This window comes from Manis javanica, chromosome 2 (genome assembly GCF_040802235.1).
Source record: "Manis javanica isolate MJ-LG chromosome 2, MJ_LKY, whole genome shotgun sequence".
NCBI lineage: Eukaryota > Metazoa > Chordata > Mammalia > Pholidota > Manidae > Manis > Manis javanica.
In genome coordinates, this window is record NC_133157.1 from 79835167 (window position 1) to 79854841 (window position 19675).

At 39.4% G+C, this 19675-nt stretch overlaps 1 protein-coding gene across 3 annotated transcripts in view; it reads right to left on the reverse strand.

The window, feature by feature from the left end:
* The window catches only part of GKAP1 (G kinase anchoring protein 1), a 78681-nt gene extending 62184 nt beyond the window's left edge, over positions 1-16497 (reverse strand). The window contains exons 1-3 of one of the 3 annotated variants that reach the window (XM_037023524.2): positions 16197-16497; positions 15622-15754; positions 977-1229 (exon numbers count right to left, since the gene is read on the reverse strand). In XM_037023524.2, coding sequence (XP_036879419.1) covers positions 977-1186 — 210 coding nt within the window. In that variant the 5' untranslated portion in view covers positions 1187-1229; positions 15622-15754; positions 16197-16497. The remainder of the gene's footprint in view (positions 1-976; positions 1230-15621; positions 15755-16196) is intronic. The other 2 variants (XM_037023521.2, XM_037023522.2) reach the window with 2 other exon arrangements.
* Between the last annotated feature and the right edge of the window lie 3178 nt (positions 16498-19675).

Consider the following 19675-nt stretch of genomic DNA (forward strand, 5'->3'; position numbering starts at 1 on the left):
TGTTTTCTTAGTTCTGTTCACGGATGGAACTAGAGGGTATTATGTTTAGTGAAATAAGCCAGGCGGAGAAAAACAAGTAGCAAATGATTTCACTCATTTGTGGAGTATAACAACAAAGCAAAACTGAAGGAACAAAACAGCAGCAGACTCTCAGACTCCAGGAAGTGACTAGCAGTTACCAAAGGGAAAGGGGTGGGCAGGATGGCTGGGGAAGGAGGAAGAAGGGGATTAAGGGGCACCATGATTAGCACACATAATGTAGGGGGGTGTCACAGGGAAGGCTGTGTAGCACAGAGAAGACAGGTAGTGACTCTATAGCATTCTTACTATGTGGATGGACAGTGACTTCAATGGGGTGTGAGGGGGACTTTATAGTATGAATGAATGTAGTAATCACAATGCTGCTCATGTGAAACCTTCATAAGATTGTATATCAATGATACCTTAATTAAAAAAATATATATATATATATAAAAAACAAAAAAACAAAATAACACTCATCTTCATTTACTCATATGGAAAACTAGTCACTGCTAATTTTTTTAAAAAGCCAGCTATAAAAAGTCTATTAATAATCCCATTTTTGTTTAAATTTGAATATATAGTTATATGTCTATGTATGTATCTATATATTTATATAAACCTATATAATGGTACAGAAAACACACAATATTAATTGGTTATATCTCTAGTTATATTTACAAATGACCTTTGTTTTCTTTTAAGATTTCCTTGTTTTTCAGAAACTTTTTGGATTGAGCCTATAAGCTTCCACAGATAGAAAAAAAAAAAGCATTTAAAAAATGTTATTACATTTGACTTTAAATACACACAAATTTACGTCCATTCATTCAAGTCACATTTACCAAGTACCTTTAGACCAGGTACTGTAGATACATGGATCAAAAAGGCAGTACCTTCCGTTATAATACTACAGTCTCTTGGGAAAGCAGACACAAATAATTGTAACGGTTACCTCATTTGCTTCACTCTGTTGCTGCTCCTTCTTTTTTCTTCTTTTTTCTCTTTTTCTCTCATTTGTAGTTGATTTGCTCGTTTGAGACTTTCCAGTATTCCGACCTTTACCTTTTCCAGGTTCAGAATCAGAACCACTGCCACTATCCACTTGCAACAGGGCAAAACGAGAAGCAGTAGTGGGAACAGAACTTAGTACTGCTGAGGCCATTGTACAGGTTTTTCTTTTAATATACTTCTATCAAGAATAATTCCTGTGAGGCGAGAATAAGAGAAAGATGAGTAAACATCCTCAGTAAAATCTATTCTAGATTCTAGAACATTTACACACACACATTCTTCCGACAATGGATTTAGTAATATTTGGATTCATACATCCACAGTCCTACTGGCGATACCATACTTCTTAAGTTAAATTTAACTTCTTAAACTTTAAGTTACTTTTTAAACTTAAGTAAACATAAGATTGCATTAATATAAACATTTTTTTAATATATATAATTATATTTTAGACTATTGTAAGACTACCACCAATACAGTGTATTAATTTTTCCATATATAGATTTCAAAAATTCATTATTTCCTCTCTTGTAAAGGCACTGCTGCATATTAATGGAGAACATCCTAAATCAATGTGGTTTACAATGACAAAGTAGGAATACCATTTTTCGCTGCACCCAGAGACACTCAGAGGAACATGCTACTCTCATATACAAAATGCTGCGTTGAGTTTGATTCTGGCAACTGCTACTAAGTCTCAGAACGGATAGCAAAACAGAGAACTCAAATTTTCTCAACCAAAGGAAACTTTTCAAAATCACCTTCTTATTATCTTTTATTTTACAAATGTCAGTACTTTTAAAGAACTCTGTACACAGGATATTAAAGGTCCTCTAGTAACATCCAACCCAAATCCTTTAGTTTTACAGATGAGATGACTAGCACAGATTGGTTAAGTGACTTGCTTCAGGTCATTCTGCTAGTTAGTGGCAAAGTCAAGACCTGAAACTATATTCATTGAATCTTACTCTGTAACTTCATTAAGAAGCCTTGTACCTACTGCTTTTAATTCATAAAGACCATTTCATTAGACTACTAAACTCAGAAATGTTTATTTTTATTTTGAAATGAGGTATATAAAAACTAAGTAAAAATTAATTGAAAAAAAAAGAACATTCGAAGCACCCAGCACTAAGTAACAGAACATTAAACTGTTCCATGTTTCTCTCCAGTAGAATCCCTCCTACTCCCCTTTCCAGAGGTAACTCTTATCCTGATTTTTGTGTTACTTATTCATTTTTCTTTATAGTTCTATGTCAGTCTTAAGTCATAGTGCGACATCTGAACTAGTTACTATCATTTCTACAATATCCTATTGTTAACACAGGTCCTCCTTATTCAGCTTGGGAGGGGATTATGGAAAAGCGTGAATAGTAGGTCAGGATCATTGAGGTCCAATCTGAAAGCTAACCACACACTAGAGTTTGTATGTTTCCAGAAGGGAACAAAAATGAGAAGTATGTGTTCATTCTTCATCTTAACCTAAGAATCCAGAAAATTATTTGAAAATCTTTCAATTTTCTGTTAAACAATGACGAAAATCAAAATATGAGCAGATATTTAAAGATACCATCTAGTAGTCACTAAATCCAATTATTATTATACTACCATGTTACAATTTATTGCTATGTTCAGAAATATGCAAAACAAGGTAAAATGCCACAACATACAGAGATGACATCACACTGATAAATTATGACATATTTTGAGGCTTAAATCTTTCCTATAAGCACGAGAAAAAGCTTTGTTAAGTTAACAAGAGAAAGCACTACAAAATGAAAACAAATTCCACTCAAAAATATTATGGAAAACAGTAATTCTGTTTCAACTTTAACATGCCATGTTAAAATCCTGTAAATTTTAGTTGTTTTGGTCACTTTAGGTATAGTAATCCTATGCAATTGTTCAACAACTATTATTATAACTAATTTTAACTGTTGGGACTATGAATTGCATGTGGTAACTCTTCACAAATATTCACCACCCCTTCTGAAAGGAGAATTATAGATCGCTTCCTGAATGCAGGCATGACCATGTGACTTACTTTGGCCAGCGAAATACAAGCTTTAAAAAGCTTTGAAAGCCAGAACATGGTTCACCATGTTCTCTTCTTCCCTGCTTCTGCGATTATGGAAGTGTATGTGGAGATGGAATCTCTGTAAGTCAGGACTGATGGATTCTAAAACTACAATGAACAAAGTCTCCTTGCTGACATGTACTGGATATAGAGCTTGATCAAGAATGCAGCTTTGCTGCTTTAAGTTGCTGAAATTTTCAGGTTGTTATTGCAGTATAACCTAGCTTTATCATGACTGATGTCTCAAACAAATTTCTTTTCCATTCTAGGACTGATACCAAAATTGTGAATTTCATATCTGGGTTGTTTTGCATGAGTTAAATGTTCACAAATGTTCCGTTCTACGACATCTCTCCAAAGCTCACTGAAATTTTCTTTCTGTGGCATAGGGCACAGCTTCCTTACTTACCAGTGCATCTTCAGTTTCCTTTAGTCCTTGGAGGAGCCCAGAAAACCCTGGAGAATTCAGAGATCTGGGCCAGTCACCACAGAGGCAAGCAGCCTCTTCTGGTGCTGCCCAAAGGATAGCTCTGTACATGCTACTTGGCAGTTATTTGTCAACTGTGACAAGTGAAGTGCTCAAGCCCTTCATCAAACAGCTGCAGAATGCTCTGCTGACCATCATGGTAGACAGGTAGATGAAACTGTTGGAAGAGTTTGTACTAGGTACCCAAAATGCAAAGCATGCAGTACAGGGAGCCATAGCAGCTGTCAGGAGTCAGGAAGCACAAAATTTTCTGGTGAGCAAGGTTCATGAAAGTTCTATATTCACAAGTTGCAGGTTTTTCTTCCCATTTGCCAGTGACACGCCTTTTTAATGGCATAAAATCTAGCTGCAAAGTGACTGCTCAAATGATGCATATGCTTTCTACAAATTAGAACTCTGTCATTCTTTTAAACACCTGAAGTTATAATGCCCAATTGAATCTGAACTACTTTCATTCAATCACAAGAAATTTGTATACCATTGTCAATGAGAAATGCTTTTAGACTGCTTAAAAATAATTCCAACGGTTGGAATTATTTTTAAACAGTCTAAAAGCATTTTATTATCTACTCATCCAAACAAAATCTCAACAAGTCTAAAAGCATTTTATTATCTACTCATCCAAACAAAATCTCAACAAGGACCCAATCTGAAGAAAGCATCACCTAGAAGTCTGGGTCAGGAATTATGTATTCTTATTTTCCATAGTTTCCATTATTTCCCCAGTATTCTATAACAGCCATATTTCTTCTATAGGGAAAAAAAAATCTCATCTGGTAAAGGGAAAATGGTCAGCTATACCAAATTTCAAAAAGGGAAACAAAGTAATCAATATAATATTGATTTTTCTGCCCTATGTCAAAACTTAAAAGGGCAACTACAGGGCACATGGCAATGAGCTGCCTCTGGTCCTTTATGTTAGTCATGCAGAAGACAAATGACTGAACAACTGTCAAAGACTGATTATGTTTGCATGTTTTTAAGAAAACCTTCATTAACAAATTTCTCAGAATTTGCAAAAAGATGGTCCTGTTATACAATCCAGGGATTCATTTGAAACTTTTTTTTAAACCTTGAGAGGGGATAAATAGGCAGACCATGAAACATGAGGCTTTTTTAAAGATACTATTTCAGGGGATGGCTAGGGTTAGTGCTCCTTCAGTGTTGTGTCCTAAACTCTGCATCTCCATCTACAGCCATATCTAAGAGATATTAGGATAAGTAGATTCAAACAGAGCTCTTTTCCCTCCCCCTATTATTTCTTTCTTTCTCACCATGTCTTTAAGATCCAGACACTCAAATGCTCAGTAATATATATAAATTTAAATGACATGGACATAGTTAGGGTACAAAATGCAAACATACAAAACTATAGTGGACATCCTCTAAGCTACCAATGTTGGCCATTCTATGAATGTGATGGCTTGTGCTGTATATTGAACATTTACATATTACTAAAATAATACACCAATCAGGTCTTTAGTCCAGAAATCTAATTGTTACTTCACATGTTTCCCCTCTTTCCTTTGTGTTTCCTTTCAAAAATGACTTAAAGGCTAACAGAAAAAGAACGTAAGGAAACAATTCCATTTACAATGGCATCAAAAAGAATAAAATACCTAGAAATAATTTTAACCAAGGTGGTGAAAGACCTGTGCACTGAAAACTGACATTTCAAGATACTGATGAGAGAAACTGAAGATGAGACAAATAAATGAAAAACTATACTGTGCTTACAGATTAGAAGAATTAATAGTTTTTAAATGTCCATATCACCCAAAGCAATATACAAATTCAATGCAATCCCTATCAAAATTTCTATGGCATTTTTCATAGAAGTAAAAGAAACAACCCCGAATTTGTATGGAACAAATAAAAGGCCCCCAACAGCCAAAGCAATCTCAAAAAGGAAGAAAAAAGCTGGAGATATCATGCTCCCTGCTTTCAAACTATGCTACAAAAGCTACAGGAATCAAAATAGTATTGTACTGGTATAAAACAGACACAGATCAATGGAACACAACAGAGAATCCAGAAATAAACCCATGAATATATGGTCAATGAATTTATAAGAAAGGAGGCAAGAATATACAACAGGGAAAGGACTATCTCTTCAATCAATGGTGTTAGAAAAACTGGAGGGCCACATGCAGAAGAATGATACAGAGCCACTACTTTATATCACACACAAAAATTAACTCAAAATGTATTAAAGAATTGAATGTAACACCTGAAACCATAAATTCCTAAAATAGAACAGGTGGTAAGCACCTTAACATTGCTCTTGGCAATATTGTTTTTGGATATGACTCCAAAGACAACAGCAATGAAAGAAAAATTAAACAAGTAGAATTACATCAAACTAAAAAGCTTCTACACAGCAAAGGAAACAATCTACAAAATGAAAGGTCAACCTTCTGAATGGGAGAAGATACTCTCAAATAATATATCTGGTCAAGGGCTAATATCCAAAATTCACAAAGAATTCACATAATTCAATAGCAAAAAGCAAACAATTGTGATTTAAAAATGGGCAGAGGATCTGCACAGACATTTCTCCAAAGACATACAGATGGCCAACTGACACATGAAAAGATATTCAACATCACTCATCATCAGGGAAACGCAAATCAAAACCACAATGAGATACGATCTTCCACCTGTAGAACTGCTATTATTAAAGAAACAGGAAATAAAAAATGTTGGTGAGGATATGGAGAAAAGGGAACCCTTCTGCACTCACTGTTGGTGGGAATGATAATCGTTGTAGCCAGTATGGAAAAGAGTACAAAGACTCCTAAAAAACATTAAAAATAGAACTACCATATGATCCAACAATTACACGTCTGAGTTTTGTTTTTCTGAAGACAACAAAAACACTATTAATAAAGATATCTGTACCCTTATGTTCACTGCAGCCTTATTTGTAATAGCCAAGATGTGGAAACAACAGTGTTTCCATTGATGGATGAATGTATACACACACACATACACAATGGAATGCTATTCAGCCATGAAAAACAATGAAATCTTGCCATTACATAGATGGACCTTGAGGTTATTACGCTAAGTAAGATAGGCCAGACAGAGAATGACATCATTCAATTCCATTTATATGTGAAATTTAAAAAACAAAAAACGAATGGGGAGAGAAGAAAAGATGGTGGCATGAGAAGTGAGGTAGAAACCTCCTCCCAAAACCACATATAACACGAAAATACAGCAAATACAACTAATCCTGAAAGAGCAGCTGGAAAGAAGACTTACAGACTGCCTACATCTGAGGAAAAGAGAAGACCCCATGGAAAAGGGTAAAGTAGCAAAGCCACAATCTGGCAGGACCCAAGCCCTCCCCACCACCCCAGTTCACTGGCAGAGGAAGAGAAATGGAGCAGAGAGGGAGCAGAAGCCCAGAACTACTAAAGACCCAAAGCTGGAGATCTGCTCCGGAAGCATGAACCCACATTAATGATGCTCTGGAGATTACTGGGGTGGGAAAGCAAAGACAGGCAGAATACTCAGAAAGTCAGAGATTCTAGCCGCTTCTGGAGAACACATACCCACAACCGGCTGCTCCAGAACAAAAGAAAAGCGGGTGCTTTGAAAGACTTCCCAATAGAAAAAGGGGTGCTAAAGGGGAAAGGATTACACAGAGCTTGCTGCTCATGGGAGAAGACAGATGGAAAAATGGACCCAGCACACCCAGCCCAACAAGTTGGGAATTTTCAGGAGCTTCAGGCACTCCATTGCCCTGGCTAGCAACACAGCTCCAAGGTCCCCACTGCAATATGAAGCCTGCTGCTCCTTCCTCATGACCAGCACTGGTTTGCAAACCTACTACCCCGGCCATTGGGCCCGACCAGCTGGAGGGCAACCCACTATGGCGGCTACAGGGGCTTAACGCAGAGGCTCCACCCTGCACAGTCAACCCTCTAACCCTGGCAGTAGAGGCAGGAACTGTATCTGGAAAGCATGAAAGAGCTCTTGTCTCCCGGCAGGCACCAGCACTACACACAAGTGACCCCCACTATGGAAGTGCTGGGGAGCTCCAGATACTACAGTTTCTCAGTACTAGAAGGCACCGCCTACACAAAGTTATTATTCCATAATAATCATTAGAAATATGAAAGGGCAAAAGAATCTGATACAAACCAAAATCCTTCAAGCGCCAGAAACAGGGCTAAGTAAACTGAAATCACCAATTTTCCTGATAAACAATTCAAAATAAAAATCATAAAAATGCTCAGGGAGCTACAGAAAATTTTCAAGATCTCAGGAAGGACTTCAGGAAAGAGATAGAAACTTTGAAAAATACAGTATCTGAAATGAAACATACAATGGGGGGATTAAAAAGCAGATTAAATGAGGTAGAGGAGACAGTAAATGAAATAGAAATTAGAGACCAAAAAATATAAGGAAGCTGAGGCACAGAGATCTCAAGGAATGAGAGACTAACAAGACAGTTATATGGCCAATACAAACAGAACAGTATTCACGTTATAGGGGTACCAGAGGAAGAAGAGAGAGAAAAAGGGATGGAAAGTCTCTTTGAAGAAATAATTACTGAAAACATCCAACCTGGGGAACGAAATAGTCTCTCAGGCTATTGAAGTACACAGACCTCCCAACACAAGGGACCCAAGGAAGACATATAATAGTTAAAATGGCAAAGATCAAGGGCAAGGACAGAGTATTAAAAGTAGCCAGAGAAAGAAAAAAGATCACCTGCAAAGGAAAACCCATCAGGCTATCATAAGACTTCACAGCAGAAACCTTACAGGCCAGAAGGGAGTGGCAAGATGTATTTAATGCAATGAAACAGAAGGATCTCAAACCAAAAATACTCTACTCAGCAAGATTATCATTTAAATTTGAGGCAGGGATTAAACAATTTACAGATAAGCAAAAGTTGAGGGAATTACCTGCCACAACCCTTCTCTACAGCGTATTTTGGAGGGACTGCTATACATGGAAGTGCTCCTAAGGCTAAATAGCTGTCCCCAGAGAAAATAAAACCACAGTAAAGGAAGTAGACCAATTAATTCCTAAGCAAATGCAAAAATTAAATCATCTACCCACAAAATAAGTCAAGGGATACACAAGGAGTATAGAATATGAGACCTAATATATAAAAAGTGGAAGAGGAAGAAAAAGCAGGGAGAAAAAAAAAGAACTTCTAGATTATGTTTGAAATGGCACACTAAGTAAGTTAAGCTAGACTGTTAGACAGTAAAGAAGCTGCCCTTGAACCTTTGGTAACCAAAAACCTAAAGCCTGAAATGGCAATAAGTATATATCTGTCGATAATTACCCTAAATGTAAATGGACTGAATGTACCAATCAAAAGACACAGGGTTACAGAATGGGTAAAAAAACAAGACCCATCTATATGGTGCCTACAAGAGAATCACTTCAAACCCAAAGACATACACAGACTAAAAGTGTAGGGATGAAAAAAGATATTTCATGCAAACAATAGGGAGAAAAAAGGAGGAGTTGCAGCACTGTTATCAGACAAAATAGATTTCAAAACAAAGGAAGTAACAAGAAACAAAGAAGGACATTACATAATGATAAAGGGGTCAGTCCAAAAACAGGATATAAACATTATAAATCTCTATGCACCAAACAGGAGCACCTACTTATGTGAAACAAATATTAACAGAATTAAAAGGGGAAATAGAAGGCAATGCATTGATTTTAGGAGACTTCAACACACCACTCACTCCAAAGGATAGATTATCCAGACAGAAACTAAGTAAGGAGACAGAGGCACTGAACAACACATGAGAACAGATGGACCTAACAGACATCTACAGAACTCTACACCCAAAAGCAGCAGGATACACATTCTTCTCAAGTGCACACAAAACATTTTCCAGAATAGACCACATACTAGGCCACAAAAAGAGTCTCAGTAAATTCAGAAGGATTGTAATTGTGTCAACCAACTTCTTAGACCACAAAGGTATGAAACTAGAAATAAATTATGCAAAGAAAACAAAAAGCCCACAAACACATGGAGGCTTAACAACATGCTCCTAAATAATCAACGACCAAATGAAAACAGAGATCAAGCAATATACGGAGACAAATGAAAACAGCTCAACACTGCAAAATCTGTGGGACACAACAAAGGTCATGATAAGGGGGAAATATATTGCAATACAGGCTTATCTCAGTAAAGAAGAACAATCCCAAATGAACAGTCTAGACTCATAATTAATGAAACTAGAAAAAGAAGAACAAATGAGGCCCAAAGCCAGTAGAAAGAGGGACATAATAAAGATCAGAGCAGAAATAAATAAAATTGAGAATAATAAAACAATAGGAAGAATCAATGAAACAAGGACCTGGTTCTTCAATAAAATAAAATACATAAACACCTAGCCAGACTTATCAAGAAAAAAGGAATGTCTACACACATAAACAGAATCAGAAATGAGAAAGGAAAAGTCACTATGGGCACCATGGAAGGACACATTATTATTAGAGGATACTATGAAAAATGATATGCTGACAAATTGAATGACCTAAAAGAAATAGAGAACTTGCTACAAAAATGCAACCTTCCAAAGCAGACTCAGTAAGAAACAGAAAATATGAAAGACCAATTACCAGCAATGAAATTGAACTGGTAATCAATAACTACCTAAGAACAAAACCCCTGGACCAGATGGCTTCACCGCTGAAATTTAACAAACATTTAGAGAAGGCCTTATACCTATCCTCCCTAAAGTTTTCCAAAAAGTAGAAGAGGAGGGAGTACTTTCAAACTTATTCTATGAGGCCAGCATCTCTCTAATACCAAAACCAGGCAACTAAACCACAAAAAAGGAAAATTACAGACCAATATCCTTGATGCACATAGATGCAAAAATCCTCAACAAAATATTAGCAAACTGAATTAAAAAATACATCAAAAAGATCACTCATCATGATCAAGTGTGATTTATTCCAGGAATGCAAGCACAGTACAATATTCGAAAATCCATCAACATCACACACCAAATCAACAGAAAGAAGGAAAAATATCACATGATCATCTCCACAGATGCTGAAAAAGCATTTGACAAAATTCAACATCCATTCCTGATAAAAACTCTGAACAAAATAGGTATAGGGGGAAAGTACCAAAGTACCTCAACATGATAAATGCCATATAAGACAAACCCACAGCCAATATCATACTTAACAGTGAGTAGCTGGAAACTTTTCCTCTAAGATCAGGAAGAAGATAAGGATGCCCAGTCTCCTACTTTTATCCAACATAGTACTGGAGGTCCTAGCCACAGCAATCAGACAACACAAAGAAATAAAAGACATCCAGATTGGTAGGGAAGAAGTTAAACTGTTACTGTTTGCAGATGACATGATATTATTGTACATAAAAAACCCTAAGGAATCCACCCCAAAACTACTAAAACTAATATCTAAACTCAGCAAAGTTGCAGGATACAAAATCAATACAACAGAATGTCTGTTGCATTCCTATATATTAACAATGAACTAGCAGAAAGAGAAATCAGGAAAACAACTCCCATTTACAATTGCATCAAAAAGAATGAAATACCTAGGAATAAACCTAACCAAGAAGGTGACAGACTATACTCTGAAAACTACAAGACACTCATGAGAGAAATTAAAGAAGACACCAATAAATGGAAACATATCCCATGCTCACAGATAGGAAGAAATAATACTGTCAAAATGGCCATTCTACTCTACAGATTCAACGCAATCCTTATCAAAATACCAAAAGCATTCTTCAATGAACTAGAACAAATAGTTCTAAAACTCATATGGAATCAGAAAAGATCCCAAATAGCCAAAGCAATCCTGAGAAGGAAGAATAAACCTGGGGGATTATGCTCTCTGACTTCAAGCTCTACTACGAAGCCACAGTAATTGAGACAATTTGGTACAGGCACAAGAACAGACCCATAGATCAATGGAACAGAATAGAGAGTCCAGATATAAACCCAAGCATATATGGTCAATTATTATATGATAAAGGTGCCATGGATATACAATGGGGAAACAACAGCCTCTTCAACAGCTGGTGTTGGCAAAACTGGACAGCTACATGTAAGAGAATGTATGTCTAACTCCATACACAAAAGTAAGCTCAAAATGGATCAAAGACCTGAATGTAAGTCATCAAACCATAAAACTCACAGAAAAAAACAGAGGCAAAAATCTCTTGTATATAAACATGAGCAACTGTTTCCTAAACGCATCTCCTCGGGCAAGGTAAACAAAAGCAAAAATGAACAAATGGGACTACATCCAACTAGAAAGCTTCTGTAAAGCAAAGGACAGCATCAGTAGAACAAAAAGGCAGCCTTTAGTATGGGAGAATATATTCATGAACAACTTATCCGATAAGGGGTTAACATCCAAAATATATAAAGAACTCATGTGTCTCAACACCCAAAAAAGCAAAAAACTCAATTAAAAAATGAGCAGAGGATCTGAACACACACTTCTCCAAAGAAGAAATTCAGATGGCCAACAGGCACATGAAAAGATGCTCCACATGGGTAATCATCAGGGAAATGCACATTAAAACCGCAATGAGATATCACTTCACACTCTTTAGGATGGCCAACATCCAAAAACAAGGAACAACAAATGCTGGTGAGGATGCGGGGAAAGGGGAACCCTCCTACACTGTTGGTGGGAATGTAAATTACTTCAACCATTGTAGAAAGCAATATGGAGGTTCCTCAAAAAACTAGAAACAGAGATACCATTTAACATTACACTCCTAGGAATTTACGTGAAGGAAAAAAGGTCCCAGATTCAAAAAGACATATGCACCCCTATGTTTACTGCTGCACTATTTACAATAGCCAAGATATGGAAGCAACCTAAGTGTCCATCAGTAGATGAATGGATAAAGATGTGGCACATATACACAATATTATTCAACCATAAGAAAAAAACAAATCCTACCATTTGCAATAACATGGATGGAGCCAGAGGACATCATGCTCAGTGAAATGAGCAAGGTAGAGAAAAACAAGTAGCAAACGATTTCACTCATTTGTGGAGTGTAACAACAAAGCAAAACTGAAGGAACAAAACAGCAGCAGACTCACAGACTCCAAGAAGGGACTAGTGGTTACCAAAGAGGAGGGGTAGGGGAGGGTAGGTGGGGAGGGAGGAAGAAGGAGATTAAGGGGCATTATGATTAGCACACATAATGTAGGGGGGGTCATGGGGAAGGCTGCATAGCACAGAGAAGACTAGTAGTGACTCTATAGCATCCTACTACACTGATGGACAGTGACTGCAATGTTGCTCATGTGAAACCTTCATAAGATACCTTAATAAAAAAAATGAACAAAAAAACCCTCATAGATACAGACAACAGGTGGTTATCAGAGGGTGTTGGAGGGTGTGTGAAAAGGATGAAGGTGGTCAACTGTTTGGTGACAGATGGTAACTATAGACTTATGATCATTTTGTAGTGTATACAAATATCAAATTATTAAGTTGTACACCTCAAACTAAAATGTTATATACTAATTTTACCTCAATTAAAAATAAGTAAATAAGTAAATAAAAATAAAGGCTAAATTAAGTAGTTGAAGGAAGACAAAAGAAAATTCAGAAGATTATATCAAAACAAATGTTTCAGGTCAAAATGCAGAAAAACACAAGTAAGTTTAGAAATACACTTGTGTTTTTTTTAATGTAAATGTAATATTCTATAATTTATAGAAGTATAATATTCTATAATTTCTTAATGACTGTCATTAGTAAAAACTATTCTCCTATACTTGAGATCACAGCAATGTCAAATTACAGTGAAGTCTCCATTTTAATACATACCCAGTACTTGAAAAGCCCATTATTTGAGTTACTAAATGTTGTAGCATACGTTAGGGTTTTGGTTTTTTTTTTTCAACTGTCCTTCCTCAGATTCTATACTCTAGCAAAACTACTTAAAATTTCCTGAACACATTTAGTTTTACTTGTTCAAATCTTTTGCTTTCCCTGTGCCTAAAATGGTATCTCTTCCACTTAAAACTTGTGTTCATTCCTCAAAATCCTGCTTAGGTGCTAGCATCTCCATGAAGCTTTCTCTGCCCTACCCCTGGAATTAATCACTTCCTCCTCTGTAAAATTTCTATACTTTATATTTGCTTTTATTACTGAATTGATTTCATTAAAATTATCCATTTATTTTTGTGCCTAGTCCCCTACAATGCTGATTTCAACATCCTGAAAGGCAAGGGTCTCTTCTTTCTATCCTTAACAAAACCACAAGACCTTGCATACAACAGATATATCGAATTTAGCTTTTTAAAAAATACTTACACTCCCCAACTACACAGCTATCTCTGAATTGAAACGTGATCTAAAATAGAACAGACAGCAGAAGAAAATGCAAAGTGCACAACAAGTAACCCCCAATTCCCATAATGCAAATGTGAGTTAACAGTTATTGGCAGTTCAACTGTGCTTCATTATAAGTGCCCTTCTAAAAACTGGTCGTCACCACAAGTAATTCTGTTTCGGAAACATTTATATAGGAAACATAATCGGTTTTAAAGTGCTGGTTAAAAAGAATTAGGATACATCAGATGTTTAAACTATTTCTAAAATGAACAATCTGAACTGTAAGTAACAGACTTCTAAATGGCTGGTAGTCTTGGGCTCCTCTACCCTGGTTCTGAGGATGAGTGCTACTGTGACCCCATCCCTCCAGACTACGACCTCTCTAGGGCAAGGAAAGATGGCATCAACAGCCATGCTTCAGGGACCCACAATTAGGACACTTTGAAATTGATATACGTATAAAATGCTCAGTAAAGAACAATCAATATGCCCCTTTTAAAAAAACGAATGACAGTCATCTTCCAAAAATGCTACCAACCAATTAGCCTGAACAACATCACCAAAAAATACAATGGAGATGCCAATTAATGTGGCCTTCTTGAAATATAACTTAGATTTTTAAAAACTGAGCATAAAATGAAATGGCATTATCAGTGATTTGGTACCCAGTGAAAAATTTTAAATGCATTATTTCACGTTCTGTTCCTCAAATAACACAACTAAATCTCTTTTACCTAGGCTTCTTAAAATTAAGTTTCACAACCAACAAGTGCCAAGTGCATACCAAAATTCTACTCCCAGCACACTTACAGCGAACAAACCACATAAACTTAATTTGGTATGCCTTAAATTCCATTTTTCTTTGCAGTTGAGAATTGCCTCCCCAATCCAATCTGCAGCACCAAATTTCCGAGGGCTGAAAAATCTAAGCGAAAGTACAGAATTGAGTGAGAACCTCAGGGATTCTCCCATGAAAAAAGCCCATGTGTTTTCATTTCCCCCCTTGTTCTTTTGGTCAGCTTCTGGGTTCTTGCTCTTAATTCAGAGCGAAGCCACTAGATTGGTATTTTTCAGATAAATTTGTTGTAATGATTTATAACAATTAAGAGTATCTGCCATTAATTAGGATTTTACCAATACCAACTATAGACTAATCTGTTGAGGAAAAAATCTGTATTTCCATAGATTAAATATTTTTAATATTTTAATCTGCCACAAAATGACTCTAAAATTCTCATAGTTGCAAGTCAGACTTATTAAACTGATAATTCAGGTTCCAATCACAAGTACATTTACTACATAAAGAAACAGACAATACTGAAATAGTGTAGAAAATTTTCCACTGGCTTTTCATTAAAAGGTAATCTTTCATTAGTGAAATAAAAGGAAAGCCGTCGCACCTACTCAGTTATAAAATCTGGCTAAGATAATGAAAAATCTAAAAGAAGCTGGAGAGAAAAGGAATTTAACAAGCCAGTTTTGTCATCAGTGTCCAAAATCTAGTAAGTATTCTAAATGCTAGAGATCTAACAAAAATCCTTAAAGACCGCTCGTTCCCAACAATAACAGCAAAAACAAAATTCAGAACCTTTCCCATTTACTTTCCAATAGCTAGCGAGGAGGAGGAGGAGGAGCAGGAGGAGCACTTTAGTCAAAAAGTAATTCACTATACCTCACTCAAGAATGAAAACCAAATTTCACCCACAGGCTGTTAACCGATGCTCCAAAACTTATTCGCGCAAAGTATGTAGAGAAAGAAATAGAGCCGGGAGAGACCTAACTCGGGCAGAGAAGGGCTTCCAAACCTGAAAGGGAGAAAACAGCGGGTCAGGTTTTCGCTCCAGAAATTTCCTAGCGCCCGGTTGCCCCGGAGGGAGAGCGATGCCCGCGAAGGGGATGGGCCGGCGGCACCTGTCACTCGGCGGCCCCGCGACCACGGGAGTCCCCGGCCCTGGCGGAGTCTTCGGGGCACAGCCACGGCCAGGGCGCCGGGGCCTGGGGTCGGCGCAGGTCTCCCCCCGCGGCCCGAGAGCCGTGCGCCGAGAGTCGGAGCCGCGGCCCTTCCCGCGGAGCGGCCCTCCCGCGCCCTCTGCCCAGTGGCTCCGGCCCGCGGGGCCCGTCGCCTCAGGCCGAGTCCCCAGCCGCCGAGCCCGAGGAGCAGGCAGCAGTGGGCCGAGCCGCCGCCGCCGCCGCCTGAGGGGAGTCGGAACGGACCCAGAGAGGCGGGCCCGCCCTCCGCGTACTCACCGGGCCTCCCTGGCCGCCAGCTCGGCTCTCCTCTCCCTCCTCCCGTCGCCGCTCCCGCGGCTCCGGGGGCGGCCGCACTGGGCGCTGGGACTGGGCCGCGTCCGGTGTCGGGGGTGGACTCGCACGGGGACGGCGTGGCGCGGCAGTCCTGAGAGCGGGTGCGGACACTAACGGGCCCGGGGGCGCCGGCCGGGCGGAGCGCGGGGGAGCTCGGCTGCCGGCAGCGGTGAGGGGCGGGGAGAGCGCGGCTGCGAGCCGAAGGCGGGAGGGAAGCCCCGGAGGAGGGGGCGGTGTGAGAGCCGCGGGGCGGGGCGGGGGCGGGGCCTGGCGTGCCCGCCGCGCGCGGGGTTTGTTTATTTTCTCGGTTGGTTGCGGCGCTGGCGCGTGGGTAGAGGTTCGCCGGTGACGTGAGCACCCGGAGTCGGGGGAGACTACCAGAACCACCTGCCGGAGAAGGGGCGCTACGGGGGCCGGGCAGGGTCCAAACGGCTCACGTAGGCGGCGGCGCCGCGGTCCTCGAGGTTATGGAGGAGAGAAGGGCTTTCCCGGGGGGGGGGGGGGGGGGGGGGGGGAAGGAGGGAGGCCCCCCGGGAGGAGGGGGCTCCAGGCAGTTCCCTCGCAGTTCGGCTGCTTCACCTGCATCGTGGAGAGCAGTCAGAGGGCCCTGCAGTGGAAAAAGACTGTGGGACCCCGTGGCTCAGGTGCCCAGGCGCTCGGGGCTCGACCTCGTCAGTGAAGTGGGGATGGTCCTCAAATAGTATTTGAACAGCAAGTCTGCATCAGATCTCTGTAAGGAAAATACCGCACATGGTTTTGTGTAGAGTTCCACAGTACTTTCATGTTAACTTCCTTGTTGCTCCATCAGGTAGTATGATTCTCACTTTACGAGCCAAGTGACTTACCCAAAGCCTCACAGCTAATAAATGACAAAGCTGGAACCCTGCTGCACTGACTTCAAATTTTACGTTGCTTACCTTTACATCAAATTATCTCCCTAAAGCACTTTGATTCAACTAACAGTAGACACACACTGTCCCATACGTAAGATGCTGCAGGATTAGAGGGGAGTTGATGTTGTTATCCTTGCTTTCAGAGAGAAAATTATATATAATTGTATATAAGACAAACCATGACGGGTGCTGTGCAAAAAAAAATGCAAAGTACCGCAGAAGCTTAAATAACTGTTCATATCTATCTGGGGAATCAGGAAGGAAAGGCAGCATGGAGGACGTCGCATTTGGGCTTGACCTTGAAGGAGATGGTTTAGAGCAAGAAGGGATAGTGTGAAAACATACGTGAAAGTTTTGTTTAGGAAAAATGAAATGGTTAGACTTTGGGGGCATGTTGAGAAGTGGGAGAGGGGAATGGGGCCTGGGATGCCAAGTGGAAGAATTTGTATTTAATTCACTACTCTGAGTTTTAAAAGTTTGGGGGAATAAAACAGGGGTTTTCTTTGATCTGAGAATGGATTCAGAAATTAGAGGTGGGAAGCTGCTAGATAGACCTCCAATAGGCCAGACGAAAGGTAATGATGAGTCTGAACCAGAGGTAGAGCAGGAGAAATTTAAAAGACCTTGGTTGAGAAATGATGTGGAAGCAGAATCTGAAGAATTTTGCATATGGTTAATTGGCTTTATTGCAAGAGGGGATAGCTTGCAAGCATATATGAAAGTGGAAGAGCAAAATCAAAGATTGCAAGTTTCGAGTTTGTAGATAATTATAGAAGATAGACAAGTGAGAATCAGAGAGAGGACTAGGAATTGTTCTTTGAGAGCTCAGTTGCAACTTGGTTATTTTAAGGGTTTGAAAGGTTGTCAAAACAGCCAGGTAAAAGTGGACACTAAAAAGTTAGAAATAAAGGCTTTGAAATATAGACAAAAGGATTGAATTAGAAAGTAGATGGGGAAGTTATCAGCCTAGCAGTGATATCACTGTGAGATAAATGAAGAAAACAAAGGATAGAAATCTTAGAGAACATTTTAGAAATTTGCTACTTTAAGTGTGGTCAATGAGATAGTAACTACACTGGTTGGGGTGAGGATTTAGTAGTGTGTGTAACTGTCGAACCACTGTGTTGTACATTTGAAACCAATATAATATTGTATATAAACTTTACCTCAGTAAAAAAAGTAAAATATAAAGTGTGGTCAATGGCCCCCTGGTTTTGGGATTGCCAGGAGTTTGTTAGGAAAGTGGAATCTCAATCCCATCACCTCCAGACTTGTTGAATCACCATCTTCAGTTTAACAAGAACCCCAAATGGTCTGTATTACATTAAAGTTTGAGTGGCTCTGACCTGGATGAGAGAAGCCAAGACATACAGAAGGCAGCTAATCTAGATGAGAGAATGCAGCAAAGAAAGATGGAAACCAGGGTAATGTAGAATCACTAAAGCAGAAAAACTGGAATATTTGCAAAGGCAGAAGCAGAAATGAGTGACCAACAATATCAAAACCACAAACGTGGAGAAGCACACAGAAAAAAAGGTATGTTTGAATTTTGTGATGCGGTGGTGTGGCCATTATGACCACATTGTTCTGATCAGAGCTTGAAAACTGCCCTTTGTGATTAGTCTAGAAATCTAATTCCTCCTGTCCCCATGTATGTGGGACATTGAAGTAAACTTATGGATGTGATAGTAGGACAAAGGAGAAGTTCTTTTCTAGTTGTATTTTCTCACTGAAATTAGAAGCAAGATCAATTTGGCAGACTGCAAATTTCCTATTACAGTTTATTCTCCCCCTTCCTCCTGGGCCCATGGACTACTTTTCTCAGCCTCTTTCAGGTAGGTATGGTCAATAATTAAGTTATTACTAGTGGAATATAAGCAGAAATGATATCTGCCACTGCCAGGCCAGGGTGCCTGCTCCATATATTTTTCCTTTCTGCCAGCTGGATTATGCAGTTGACTACAAGCTGCTGGGGCTGACAGAGCCACAAGAAAGAAGGTGCCTGGAAGAAGAGCTGCCCACTGACCTAGAAGACCCAGTCTGGATTATTGTGTGAGCAAGTTGTAAATTTCTAGTGCATTAGAGCCATAACATTTTGGGGCCTATTTGTTATAGCAGTTTAGCCTACTCTAGCTCATGTAGTCATTAACTGATGGTAAAGGGGTGGGTGGCAGGCAGGGAGTTTGGGAATGGGGAGGAGAGAGGAAGAGGTGAATAGTAAATAGTTGAGGAGTAGAGGAGAGGGAATTGACTAGGGAAACATATAAGGTTTCCAGGCACTAATTGGGGTCTACCTGAGTGAGTGGGGCATGAATTTATAGTCAGACCAGTCCAATGGGTTGTGCATTTTTCTCCCGTCGTATTCAGTTGCTTATGTGCAGGAACTGAGTAGGTGGTTTTGGATGAGCCAGGACTGAGATATGGGCAGGCAAGTAAGATGGGGGGAGATGGGCAAAGCAGGCAGGAGCAAAGGAGGCATTAAAATTTCAGTCGTGGTCAGAGATAAGCCAGTGAGAGGGCTGGGGAATG